The sequence below is a fragment of the Mya arenaria genome, chromosome 1 (genome assembly GCF_026914265.1).
Source record: "Mya arenaria isolate MELC-2E11 chromosome 1, ASM2691426v1".
NCBI lineage: Eukaryota > Metazoa > Mollusca > Bivalvia > Myida > Myidae > Mya > Mya arenaria.
In genome coordinates, this window is record NC_069122.1 from 47,338,504 (window position 1) to 47,352,322 (window position 13,819).

General features: G+C 36.4%; 3 protein-coding genes across 3 annotated transcripts in view; 2 read left to right on the forward strand and 1 right to left on the reverse strand.

Annotated features, from left to right (window-relative positions):
• Positions 1–2,040: 2,040 nt before the first annotated feature.
• On the forward strand, positions 2,041–8,634 carry LOC128234168 (uncharacterized). Its single transcript, XM_052948210.1, has 5 exons — positions 2,041–2,324; positions 4,799–4,910; positions 6,009–6,122; positions 6,938–7,016; positions 8,377–8,634. The coding sequence occupies exons 1-5, from the start codon at positions 2,233–2,235 to the stop codon at positions 8,466–8,468; spliced, it is 489 nt and encodes a 162-aa protein (XP_052804170.1). The 5' UTR covers positions 2,041–2,232; the 3' UTR covers positions 8,469–8,634.
• A 1,872-nt stretch (positions 8,635–10,506) lies between these two features.
• Positions 10,507–12,660, reverse strand: LOC128236255 (acyl-coenzyme A thioesterase 13-like). The gene is made up of 3 exons (XM_052951142.1): positions 12,497–12,660; positions 11,722–11,906; positions 10,507–11,346 (listed from the first exon to the last, which is right to left on the reverse strand). The coding sequence occupies exons 1-3, from the start codon at positions 12,587–12,589 to the stop codon at positions 11,190–11,192; spliced, it is 435 nt and encodes a 144-aa protein (XP_052807102.1). The 5' UTR covers positions 12,590–12,660; the 3' UTR covers positions 10,507–11,189.
• A 1,040-nt stretch (positions 12,661–13,700) lies between these two features.
• The window catches only part of LOC128229999 (uncharacterized), a 140,680-nt gene continuing 140,561 nt past the window's right edge, over positions 13,701–13,819 (forward strand). Inside the window, exon 1 of the mRNA XM_052941972.1 lies at positions 13,701–13,782. The gene's annotated coding sequence lies outside the window, so the exon portion shown is untranslated. The remainder of the gene's footprint in view (positions 13,783–13,819) is intronic.

Below are 13,819 nucleotides of genomic sequence, written 5' to 3' on the forward strand. Positions count from 1 at the left end.
GGATACAGCCTCGATACCCGGGCCTTCCATAAGGTATAACTCCATTTGATACACCCTCGATACCCAGGCCTTCCATAAGGTATAACTCCATTTAATACACCCTCGATACCCAGGCCTTCCATAAGGTATAACTCCATTTAATACACCCTTGATACCCAGGCCTTCCATATAGGTATAACTCCATTTAATACACCCTCGATACCCAGGCCTTCCATATAGGTATAACTCCATTTAATACACCCTCGATACCCAGGCCTTCCATAAGGTATAACTCCATTTAATACACCCTCGATACCCAGGCCTTCCATAAGGTATAACTCCATTTAATACACCCTCGATACCCAGGCCTTCCATATAGGTATAACTCCATTTAATACACCCTCGATACCCGGGCCTTCCATATAGGTATAACTCCATTTGATACACCCTTGATACCCGGGCCTTCCATAAGGTATAACTCCATTTGATACACCCTCGATACCCAGGCCTTCCATAAGGTATAACTCCATTTTATACATCCTCGATACCCGGGCCTTTTTAGATAAGATATAACTTTAATGAATGATCTGGATTAAACGGAATAATATTTCTCTCACCTCAGATAAGTAGATCCAATAATTTAACCATGCGAGAAATTCTTATCTTGCCCACGTGCGAACATAAAATGCCCGTATGTAACTCCTTTTTAATGGTCGCCACATTATAATTACCTCCCTTGTTGAAGACTGTCGTCTGTAGAATCATGGAAACCTTGTCTTGTGGCAATATTTAGAAAGCTAATTAATTATTTCTCACTTCATATGTCACCATAAAACAGTTTTCACGCACCTTTCAAGAAATAATGCTTCACTCTCCTTAGAATTATTTAAAGACCGATTTGACTTTTGACATAATCTGAATCACTGCGCGCATATCCAAGACAACCATGATTAATCGCATATCCATACGCAATTATTTTCACTAAGCACAAAAGAGTTCCTGCAAAACAACAACATTTTTACTTAATTTTGTTTAACTGGGATGGGAGAAAAAGCATCTACCATAGCCGCTCGCGCAGGGTGTTTTGCGGAAACTCGAAAAACCTCGTTTTCGCAAAACACCCTACGCTCGGGTCGGAATGAACCTATCTTACACTTTTGGCCATGGAAGATACTTATAGTCGTGGGTTCCGATGACATGGTTTGTTTATCTATATTTTGTAATTGAAAGCTTAATACACGTAGATAAAATTCTGATTAACCATAGCAATACTCTTAGAAAACAATGTTTACCCTGACAGACAAAGCACGGTCAAAGTCAGCAGTATTTTAATTTCAGAAAACCCTCATCTTACTGATTTATTAGTTATATTTGAAAACCAACAACGGAATAATCGAGCCTATTTAATTTTGTAAGATGCTGTCCATATATGTCCCATCATTGCAAACAGCAGTAAAACAATCGAAACTACAGGGGCAAGCAAGATTTTGATTGTGTTTTACCATACACAATGCACGAGGTACATACGTCACAAGACAACAAAGTTTGAACAAACACATTGTACCTGCAAGTCACGAAAAGTAACTGCGTCTTACATCCCAAGTTTTTGAAATTATACACGAGTCTTTACTTGTACAAAATGTTAAGATCACGCTGGAAAAAAGCCGTAGCAAACGATTGCATCTTACAGTTGCATGCTAGGGTGACATACGTGTTTTTCTCTCGTTAAAAAACTTACTAATAGCTCGCTGAAACGACTTCTTCAGTATTTTTACGTATCTCGTTTCAACAACTGGCTTCGTATCTCGTTCAACTGTATCTCGTAATTTTAGTTGACGTATTAATTGACCGATCCAAATAAGTTGTATAAACGAGTTTCTAAGTCAAATAAGACTACTTAAAAAATTCTTTATAGCAATAGCTAGTATCCGTTTATACAATGATGGACTGGCGATTTTGTGGTTCAAGGCCCAAATTGTCCATATCATATCGTCATTGACAGACGAAATCTATTTATGGATTAAAACTAGAACAGTATATAAATGAATGTGTTTCACGTGATGTACTTTCGTTTTGAACTGTTGGTTATACAACGACTAAGATAGGACTGTTGTAGTATTGCAAAAAAGGAACAGACTACTTCGTAGGTCTGCCAGTACTGTTGACGATAAGGGATACATGTGTAGTGAAAGATAAGGTCTATTAACCGTGGCTATAAAAGTACGGCGATTGTGTTTCGTGGTTCTTTTCACAATGGAAGGTTTAGCGATCGTTTTCACTGCTCTTGTGGCCGTGTTCGTTTTCGTCGAGGGGGGTCCACTCCACGCATCATGTAAGATACAGTGGTAAGTAGGCATTCACATACTTAATTTCGTTATTATTAATTCATACCATGGTATAGTATATCGTCAGTGTCTACATTTTTTAAAAGGTTAAAGGTTAATTGGATTGCTTGAATCACAATAAGTTAATAAGAAGCGAGGTAGAAGTTAGTTAACAAAAGAGAAATATCAGTGTGGGTTTTTAATTCAATTTTAACAATTAATTTGACTCAAGACTTTTAAAAATGTATTTGTGAAAAAATAACACATACAAAAGAAACACAACTCGATGTTCAAAGAATCTTTTATTTCAGGTTATTACACGAGTTGTCTAGAATCTGTATATGACTCATTGGCAGACATTTATGTAGTTTATTAAAACGTATAAAGATGCACGTCTATTGTTAGTTGTGGCTTTCATGACTATAGCTTTGATTTTAGCTGGCTATACACAGTAAAGTAATATTAAGAGAAGCATGTGATACATACCAAATGATTCATGTCGCCACGTGCACGAGTCCTGTACTCGTGTTTTTTCCTATTAAGGCCTAAAAAATACCCGACTATGAAAAAGGCACCGACGCTACCGATTTCATAGTCAGTTGGTAAAAAGCACAAAAAAACGATCTTATATAAAGCCTAATGTGTGTAAACAAATTGAGCAAAATATTTCAACGAACACACGGAAGCAGCGATTTATTTTCAACGGTTTATTGTTGACAATGGCTGACTAGGTTAATGGCTACCGTTGTTAGAATAGTTTGTTTTAGTACGACATGTATTTAACTGATGCCATGTCAACTGTCAGAGTATATATCTATTTTTTTCAAACGTGCGACATTAGTAATAATAACAATGTTTGTTCAATTTACACATATAGAAAATAACGTATTATCTCCCATGATTATGCCATATAGCAACATTTTAGTTATTGAAAATGGAATAAAAGTCAACTAAGACTACAGATATAGAATGTTATTACTTCAAGTTACTATTGTAGCACCTTTTTTCGTTGTGTATTAAAAATACAGGTTGTATTGAGTTTTAAAGCTGCACTCTTACAGATATACCATTTATATAACTTTTTTTATTTTTTATCTTGGAAAGAGCAAATTTTTGCTTAATATCTGCAAACCAATGATATAAGATTGCTGACAAAAATCAGATCGTAGATTTTCATTTTTCCGTTTGAAAATTAATGTTTTATGGCTGAAACCGTTACTAACGGTTTAAGGAAAATGAACTCAAATTTAAAAAATCTGCGATCTATTTTTTTGTCAGCAGTCTTATTTGACTAGTTTCCATGGATTTTCGCAAAAATTGCTTTGTTTCAAGAGAAAAAAAATAAATAAAAAAGTCGTCAAAACGTTCAATCTGTGAGAGAGCAGTTTTTAATACCCTCTATATTTCGATTATTTTAAAATAGGTTACATGTGCACATGCTCGAGACGATGAATGTGTTTTTATGGATCTAATTCTTTATTTTTTTTTATACTTTAACATATATTTTGAAAAGTATATTCATATATTATTATTTTTGTAAAATACCAAAACAATAAGTGAAAGTACATTTCAGACGTCGCAGTAACTTTTCATCTCTGTCTCTGTAAATATTCAAATCATCACATGCAATTTATCTGTTATTTAATAGTTCAATTTCGATTCAAACACTTGTTGAATATGTTATGGATTTTCGCCTTGTGAGATTTTCGGCTGGTATATGTTGTTTTTTTTATATATAGTTACAGGAACATTGCTGTTTTTCACCCAAAACCAGAATAGTTTCTTTAACGAACATGGCGATAAAAAAACATGCATAGGAAAAGTCAAAAGTTTTACGATGTTTTCTTATGAATTGCTTTAATTTTTAGCAATTTAACCGAAATATCAATATAAAACAAGATTGAAATGGAAGCTAACTGTACCTCTGCCAAAGCAAGGATTTCCCCCAGTCTTTTATCCCAAAATATTAGTGGTAGTACACTTAACATTTGTTCGCCATTGTGATAATCATTTATAGAAATCGCTGCTTCGGCTTTTTCGTTCAATTAGTTTGTTCATAAAAATTGTCCCGGATTCGCAGTTTTTCTCAAGATACATAGTTATGAAATGTGCAAGTTTCAAATCTTTTGTATCATGAGCAGGTGCGAATACAGGATTTGACGTAAGAGGGGGCGTATCTTAGGGGCGTAACCTTTTGATTTGCGACCCTCCCTCTGAACCGAAATTTATTTGGTATAAAGTGTTGGCAGGGTTTTTTGGGTACTCACATAGACAATTTTAATGATTTCAGGCCAGTCCGAAATTATGCATTTTGTCGTTACTCCATAGACAATTTTAATGATTTCAGGCCAGTCCGAAATGATGCATTTTGGTCGTTATTAATTATTTTATTTTCTCCGATATTGTAGTATAAAGTAAACTTGTATCCGCTAGAGTATAGTACATGCAATGTATACATCAAACTATTTCGATTTTTTTTCTAATTTTCATTTTAGGGAGCTTCCAGCTGTAGACTGCGCGAAATTTTCATCAGACATTCAGGCCCAGGCCAAGAAGTGGGAAACGGCAGACAACTGTGCCAATGGTGGAGAAAAATGCCTCTACAAGGTTTTTGCATAAGCTCGATATATTCAATGAACATCATTTCAGGGAGTGGAATTTACATAAGTTTGCCAAACTCGTTTTCCTATCCCATTTCTTCTATATTGTATTTGTTGTTCATATGTGAATTTACCCAAAACATATGTTTAAACTGATGAACACCTATAGGAAGACTACAGTGCCATTTGCTGTGAAATATGCCTCTGTTGTTACTCAATCTCAATCCAATGTACATCTATAGGAAGATAACTGCGCCAAACATGGAGAAAAATGCCAGTACAGGGTTGTTAAACAATTCATTCTGTATACATTTATGGGTTATCAACAAACGTTCACACCCATGTACATGCAACTAGACGTTTCATTGTCTAGCTACACATAATTGAGCTTGAGTAACAAGTGTGTAAAGGCATATTTCTTGCATGAGGGACATGCATTTCCGGGGTTTTACCGGGCCTGAAAATTTGACGATCACTTCAAATTACTGCGCGTCAGAAGGTTGACGTCATTAAACAACTGTGCACGTGCAGTTTGTTGGAATATCTAAACAACACTTACATCGCGAAAATTGCACTTCAATTTAAATTTTCGATATGCAAGAAAAGTATTTTTCACATGTAGTCGGACTGGATGCAAAAATCACCATAACATCACCATAGCTGGCTGAAACTGCCGCCTATGGGACTAGCTCTCAATGAACTGTTAGATACTGAATACCCATTTTATAGGAGACATAATTTAATCCCATGTGATCAAGTGACGAACCAATACCAGGCGCGTAGCTGCCTATATGCGAGTACGCGGCTGAATCTACATGATTCTTACAAAATAAGCAGTATGCACTATGCGTGCTTGACTGCACGATCCTAAAACTGTCCATTTTCCAGTACTAAACAAAGCTCCATAGAATGCACAGAATGTACCAGATTGCACCATGGTTTTAAAAATTTTCCGAAACCCCTCTAGCACAGTTATGAATCCACATGAATAAAGGGCTAGCTACACCCCAGAATGCTACTGATAATAGAGGATTCTTTTGTAGTCACAAATCTTATTAAAATGAATGAATTTTGGACACAACAATTATTGCCTTATTTACTGCAGATCTCCGATGTGTCAGATGCTGAGATCAAAGGAACTCACGAAACCCCCGTCAAACACTACAAGGATGACATCAGCTTTAAACTGACCAAGGCGGGAACAGGCTGTAATGTAGAGGTTAGTTCTTAGTGATTTATTTTTGATTTTTTTTTACCAGCTGAGTATTCCGAAAATACAAAAGTATGCCAAATTAGCTAATATATTAGCAAATATACTTGTTTTGAATTTTGTATGCATATCATGCTGTTAGAGAGCAGAGTCTTGTCAAGACCTTGTTTATTTTCCATGAAATGAATTGCTTTTTTATTCATTAACGTCATCTGCATTTATCAAGTTGGGAAAAACATGATTTTTGGATGGAAATGGACACTTTTTTCGCAAGGGGAAACAGCCTTTAGAAGGCAGTAAATAGCACAAAGACAAACCACTGGTACTGTGTTTGGATACATTTGTTACTCTTTACGAACTATTATGTAATAATCTCCGCTTGATTGTTTTGGTGTGTTTTTGTTTTAAACAAAATTCACTGGCGAGACCTAAACTCAGTAACAATTTCTTTATCACCATTGTAAGTATGAAATAACATATCACGATTATATCAAACCTCGACAGTTGGTTGTTGAGTGGCAATATCAGTGGACAAGTTTCAAGTTTTTTAGGTAAACTCATGTGAAACATGCATGACAAAATGAGCACTGCAGTGAATATATTATACATACAATAATATCAGGTGATGAAGTGGTACTATTGGGTTCATGTTTAACCTTGTAAGTCGAATTACGTCAACTGTATTAAGAGTTCTTTTTTGCAAATAAGTTGGCATAGGTGAGGGCCAAAAACGCAGCAAGATATGTTTTACCTGGTAAGAGCCTAAGAACTTTGCATCTGAGTTTTTTAGTTCATCCACAATTATTTTATTTATATAATTCCAGGGTTTTTCAACATCAGAGACGTGGTACGCTGTTTTGGACTACGGAACGAATTACTGCAATCTGGAAAATCTTATCACAGGTAGGGGATGTTCGCAACGTTGATAAACGATTTGAACCTAATGCAAATAATGAATGTACTAATTATTATTGTTAACTCAAGGTATAGTTGTCGAATATGAAATTGGTTGTGGTGCAATGTAGATGTTAATTATTCAGCCGAATGCAGTGTGGCAACAAAACCGTACTTATGTTGCTGTCATTTAATATAAATTATGGCGCGTTTTGGACCTATTCACAGGTCTAAGTAATCGCTCACAAGATAACGTTAATAAGGTCATCAAAGGCACCGAAGTCACCAAACGAGTAGGTTCTTTAGTCAAATATTTACTTTTTACACCTGAAAGGGACTTGCTCATGTTTTGGCACTAATCATATGTTTTCCCTGTTATGCATCTGAAAACACTTATACTATAATAACATTACTCTTTGATATCGAATTTGTAAAATAATGCAATGAAAATATACCGGTAACAAGGAATCTGGTTTTAGTTGGAGGTGAACTCACGCTGTTACTGTGAAGAAAAAACAACAGAACAGTGATTACCCAAGGGAAACGCGCGATATATATCTTGCTAGATATTTTAACCTTTATTAAATACATAAAAAATCACGTGATAATGGCATTTAACTAATCACACTACAGCCTTATGCTAAATTGTGTAAGCAACGGTTTTGGAAATATTTGAGCATACATAAACATTTGTTAAAGGGTTCCAGCTGTCAGTATCTTTGTTTTGATTTTTGATGTTTGGAGTCACTTTATTTCGTATTTAACCCCCCCCCCCCTAAAAGTGCATTTAACAGACCATGAATGCGTCCTTTTAAACAAGATGGCTTCGCGAATATGTTGCTGTTTGGAGACGATCTATAAGTGCTTTTCCCAATTTGAGGGGAACGGGCTTCAATCCCCATCTGATTGGGGAAAATGCATTTATTATTTTGACTGAAATTAGGACGTTCAAATTTTGCTCAAAAATGAACAAGAATGCTTTTTTTCATTGAGGTAAACTTCATAGTTATCAGAAACGTTTGGTTGAATGACGTTTTCTGCTTAAACAAATAAATACAGTTCTGCAAAGTAAGTTAAAGTTACATTAATGTAACTAATAGTCAAAGTATCTCAGGATCATCCAATGTGATTGAAAACTATTTTGCATGTTAAGGTTGGTAAAGGCAAAAAAAGGAACAATTATATTAATTTTGCCTATAGGTGTCAAATAGAAAACCTTGGACCTCATAGAAATTCGGTAGAACTCTTAACTCTAGACACTTAATGTGAGTTATAATATATTGGTAAAGGTTGCTTCATACAGGTGCTGGTCTGAATGCAGTACACTTTATATGAGTTATGATATATTTATAAATGTCCCTTCGTACAGGTGCTGGTCTGAATGCCACTGCGAACTACAAGGAGACTACCAGTGATGATGTATGTACACAGTATTCCAGTCATGACTGTGAGAAATACTGAGATCCCCTGTGGGACGACAGGAACATGTGCGCCAGTTCAGTGATCCTCAGACTGCATCATGATTTGACTTATTCAGCAGTAGTAATTTTGCTAAAAAACGCTGTTTTGTATTACAATTTTACAATACTTTTCTTAATTTGTTGAAAATAATAAAGCTTTAAATACATTTACGATTTAACTTTTATTAAGACAGAACCTTGTTGGTACTTGTTTCTGACCCTAAATATTCTATCGTGATTTTGGCCCAACCACGCTTTATTGGCACTTTATGTAGCCAACACTTTAAAGTCACTACCTCACCTTTTGTTGAGATGTATGTAACAACGTCCACTTAGTGTGGTTACACAACACGACGGGTACCAGGAGCGGATTCAGGATTTGACATTAAGACGGGGCGTAAGCCGTAACATAGGGGCGCCCCTCCTTCAGAACTGAAAATTATTTTGTTAAAAGTGGTGTGTGAAGCGGATCCAATAATTGACGTTAGACAAGGCACAAGTTAGGTGCGCCCTTCCTTCAGAACCGAAATTTATTCTGTTATAAGTGGTTTGCTATTTCAACATATATGCTTCCTGATACTCGCATTCAAAATGTTTTCTCTTGCAATCGTATGTCATTTTCCTCGTGCTATCGTATGTCATTTTCCTCGTGCTATCGTATGTCATTTTCCTCGTGCTATCGTATGTCATTTTCCTCGTGCTATCGTATGTCATTTTCCTCGTGCTATCGTATGTCATTTTCCTCGTGCTATTGTATGTCATTTTCCTCGTGCTATCGTATGTCATTTTCCTCGTGCTATCGTATGTCATTTTCCTCGTGCTATTGTATGTCATTTTCCTCGTGCTATCGTATGTCATTTTCCTCGTGCTATCGTATGTCATTTTCCTCGTGCTATCGTATGTCATTTTCCTCGTGCTATCGTATGTCATTTTCCTCGTGCTATCGTATGTCATTTTCCTCGTGCTATCGTATGTCATTTTCCTCGTGCTATTGTATGTCATTTTCCTCGTGCTATCGTATGTCATTTTCCTTGTGCTATTGTATGTCTGTTTCCTGGTGCTATCGTATGTCATTTTCCTTGTGCTATTGTATGTCTGTTTCCTCGTGCTAGCGTTTGTCACTTGTGTTATTGATTATCATTTTTCACGTGCTATTGATTGTCGTTTTCCTCGTGCTATCGTATGTCATTTTCCTCGTGCTATCGTATGTCATTTTCCTCGTGCTATCGTATGTCATTTTCCTCGTGCTATCGTACGTCTTTTTCCTCGTGCTATTGATTGTCGTTTTCCTCGTGCTATCGTTTGTCATTTTCCTCGTGCCATCGTATGTCATTTGTGTTATCGTATGTCATTTTCCTCGTGCTATCGTATGTCATTTTCCTCGTGCCATCGTTTGTCATTTGTGATATCCTATGTCATTATCCTCGTGCTATCGTTTGTCATTTTCCTCGTGATATCGTATCGGTATAATGCGCTTAAAAAGTAGCACACACATACACCTACACATACATCTACATATACGCATGCACGTGCACCTACACCTACATTTTCACCTTCAAGTGCAAATACACCTTCACCTACACGTGCACATACACCTATGCCTTCATTGGAAATTGCACCTACACCTACACCTACACCTTCACCTACACATACGCCTACACATGCACGTACACATACACCTTCATCTACAATTGCACCTACACCTACACCTACGCCTACACATACACCTTCATCTACAATTGCACCTACACCTACACATACACCTACGCCTACACATACACCTTCATCTACAATTGTACCTACACATACACCTACAATTGCACATACACCTACGCTTTTACATGCACCTACACATACACCATCACCTACAAATGCGCCTACACGTGCACCTACACCTTCATCTACATGTGCACCTACAAGTTCATCTACACATACGCCAACACATTCATCTACACGTACACGTACACCTGCTACACGTACACCGGCATGTACAAGAAGTGTTTTTGCATCCACTACCATCAGAAATTTAAGTAAGTACAATATTTTAACGTACATGTATTTATATATTCACGGTTAACATAGCATTCGACAAAGTCAATGAATCATATATCCAGTGTTACGCACATTTGTCGGCCAGATATGATACTTATTCAATTTTCATTTTTCATTCAAATATTGACGCAACATCCAATGAAGTGCATAATGACCTCAATGAAGTTATATATGTGAAAGCATTTGTTATGAGGTCTTGTGTTTAAAGTGTTCACAAGTATATTTTTAAAATGGCTCACAAATCGTTAGGATAGGGTTCACAACAAATGTCATAAAACCAGCTCATTTAGCATACGCAACAGTAAGCTTGGTGAGTTTTCCTTTACTTTAAACATTATATATTTTACAACGATTGTGAAGAAAGCTATGCTAGCTTATACTAAGTCACTCTCGATGGCACGATGTTGCGCGAGAGTGTGGTCTTGTGTTGTGGGGGAAACCGGACTACCCGGAGAAAACCCACTTGTCCGGCTTGGTGACCACTAACCAAACTTTTAGTTTGAGTTTTCCTTTCCGGGCATCAGACGATGACTCATGTATTTGGTGCCATTTCCTTTTTGCAACCACATTAAAAACCAAAGCGCCATTTGACACTTTTTATGTTTTCCTCGCATCGGAGTTTTTAAACCTTAGGCGATGATGACCTTTGTGTGTTTTATTGACAACTTCTTTAAGCGCCAATATACTTGGTGTGTTTTCCTTGAGCCAGGAGTGACCCATCCGCCTTGTTCGTTATATCCACGGAGAGAAAGGCAAGGCGGCGACCTCGTTTCAGAGTCTGTGCGTCTATAAGAATGTCTTCTCCGACTTTGGCTCCTTTCATGAACCTGTTTTAAGAGACATGTGTAAAATTCTCTTACTTTGAGATTAGGAAAAAGTGTTGTATTTTAAAGAAATAGATTGAATGACTCTATGATAGGGATCTCCGGCCAAATGAAACGATGGTAACATATAATTTTAATTACAATATACATGTATCGTGTTAACATGTTCAAGACAAGTTCCCTCTAAGTATAAATTAACGATTAGCATAGACTAGCCACAATAATGGGTGTTCAACGTTGTTGTTGTTAAATTGTTTTGACATTCACATTTCATGTTAACCCAGAATTGCCACAAGGCAACGTAAATTGCGTCCTGACTTATCTTTATGACCAAAACACAAACACCCATAACAGCCACATGCTACTTTGTATACATACGAGACATTAAGGTCAACGCTAACGCCAGTCACGGGATCCTCAGAGCCAAGTAACGCCCACGTGGAGACCGCGTCGACTAGTGTGCACGTGACACCCCCATGTAACGTGCCGCCTCGGTTTTGGAGCACATCTGTCACTCGCATTTCACACACACAGCGTCCGCCTCCCCCTTCCACCAGTTTTACCTGTAAGTGAAAAAAATCAAGTATACCTATTAATGTGATATTATACAGGGAAAGAGAAAGGTTCTATGTTGCCAATCAGGTGTAGAATATAAAATAAAACAGTACTGGGTAATTGAACTGCTTGGCTTTCATCTGCTGGAACGTATATATTGACGAAAATGTTGAAAATGTCCTATATTATGACCTTAATACCGTTTGCTTTTCTTGATCCGGATAGCAAATTTCCGTATTCAAACATGATCTGGCTAGCTGGTATAAATCACTTTTCTCGTGCCATTGTACCTGTGATTCAAACGTGCTCACATAGACACAGTGTTCAACAGCATAGTACACACTTGTAAATATATTTACGTAGTGTCTTATATCTGGGGACAATCGTACATGTATCCGGAGTGAAACCATCAACTAGGTTTACTTCTCAAACATATATAAGTTACCATTCTCGTACTCAAGTCAGAGGCAGAGCGATGATGCTATGCGTACTGTACAACGTTAGATTTATCTAATCTCTACCAATGGTAATGAATTGAGAATGATAAGTTATTAGCGTGTAGTGTTTGTATACAAGTAATTTACAGTATAAGTTTTACCGTATTGAGAACACTTTCAAAACCGACAGCTTGTGTTGAGTATTCAATGATAGTCTTTAACGCTTTAAACCCATTTCTACATGCACCAGCCATCGTTGTGTTGTCCGAACTTTTAACTACATGTACTTTATCGCAATAAAGAGTATTCAAGGGCGGTTAGTAACATCGATATGTGTAAAACCCGGCTCTCTTACGACAAGTATGAAAACACACAGAAACGTTGTTTTACTCAAGAAATCAGTTAAAATGGCACCATTATGTAAAAAAAAGCTAGAAATCCACACAATGAATAAGGTTATAAAATGTTAACTTGATACTCGTGTATCGACTTGAATTCAGTATTGAGAGCGTTTAGTGTGTCATATATGCGGCTGATTTTCAAATAAGGTTGAGCAAAAATACCAGCCACTAAAAATATGGTTTGCTTAAATTTAATCAGCGGACAGACAGACAGACATACAGACAGACTTATTACGACGTGTACATAGTACATTGTCAATAAACATATTCCGTGAAATAAACTAATAACATTCAATAAGACTTTGATAGTATGTATATACGTGAAGAAAAACAGCGTGTCCGATGTAGGGAGCGACGGTTATTGATAAATATAACTGTCATTATTGAACAATTGTTGTAGCTTTCGTGTAATTATATCTATATCAACAACATATAATACTAGAAACGCTGCATAAACACACATTTCTATGAGTAGTGTACGTCGTATAGTTACGTTGTTTAAAACAAACCAAAAATAACTTTTAATTAATAACTGATTATATACACTAGCTTGAATACTTTACCTATAGATGTGCTTGCTGTCAGTATTTGTTCAAAAGGCTTATTTTTTTTTTATCAGCGCGTCACGAAGTGTGCCGCAATTTGGTTCATGAAGCATAAGATACAATTTATATGGTAAAGTCGAAAATTGCACGCGTTGGAAAAGTTTGAAATTGAATTTAATAAGTAGTCTTTTTTGAATGTTATTCAGATGTATTGCGCATAAATAACAATTATGTTATAGTTATTCGTCCCAGGTTATAGACTGTATTCATTAATGGCATTTTACATTTGAAATGTTCGCTTAATTATTTTGCATTTGTATAAGATCCCGTCTCAATTCTAATGCAGTTTATATCGACTTTTGCAACCTAATACATGCGCTATTGAGTAAAATCCTTGTTAAAATTGAGCCCAAGACTAAAATTTGTCAAATGCAGTAGTATTGAACTCCGCAGTGGATATCGTCAACTTATTTCAGCATGCACTGGGACAATATATTAAATGTAAGTGATAGTTCTTTTATTTCTGGTATAGATTAAT

Coding starts and splice junctions, on each gene's coding strand:
- LOC128234168 (XM_052948210.1), top strand. CDS start 2,233: ATGGAAGGTTTAGCGATCGTTTTCACTGCTCTTGTGGCCGTGTTCGTT. Junction 2,325..4,798: donor GCATCATGTAAGATACAGTG/GTAAGTAGGCAT, acceptor TTTTCATTTTAG/GGAGCTTCCAGCTGTAGACT. Junction 6,123..6,937: donor GAACAGGCTGTAATGTAGAG/GTTAGTTCTTAG, acceptor ATATAATTCCAG/GGTTTTTCAACATCAGAGAC.
- LOC128236255 (XM_052951142.1), bottom strand. CDS start 12,589: ATGGCTGGTGCATGTAGAAATGGGTTTAAAGCGTTAAAGACTATCATT. Junction 11,907..12,496: donor TTGAAAGTGTTCTCAATACG/GTAAAACTTATA, acceptor TTTCACTTACAG/GTAAAACTGGTGGAAGGGGG. Junction 11,347..11,721: donor AGCGTTGACCTTAATGTCTC/GTATGTATACAA, acceptor CTCTTAAAACAG/GTTCATGAAAGGAGCCAAAG.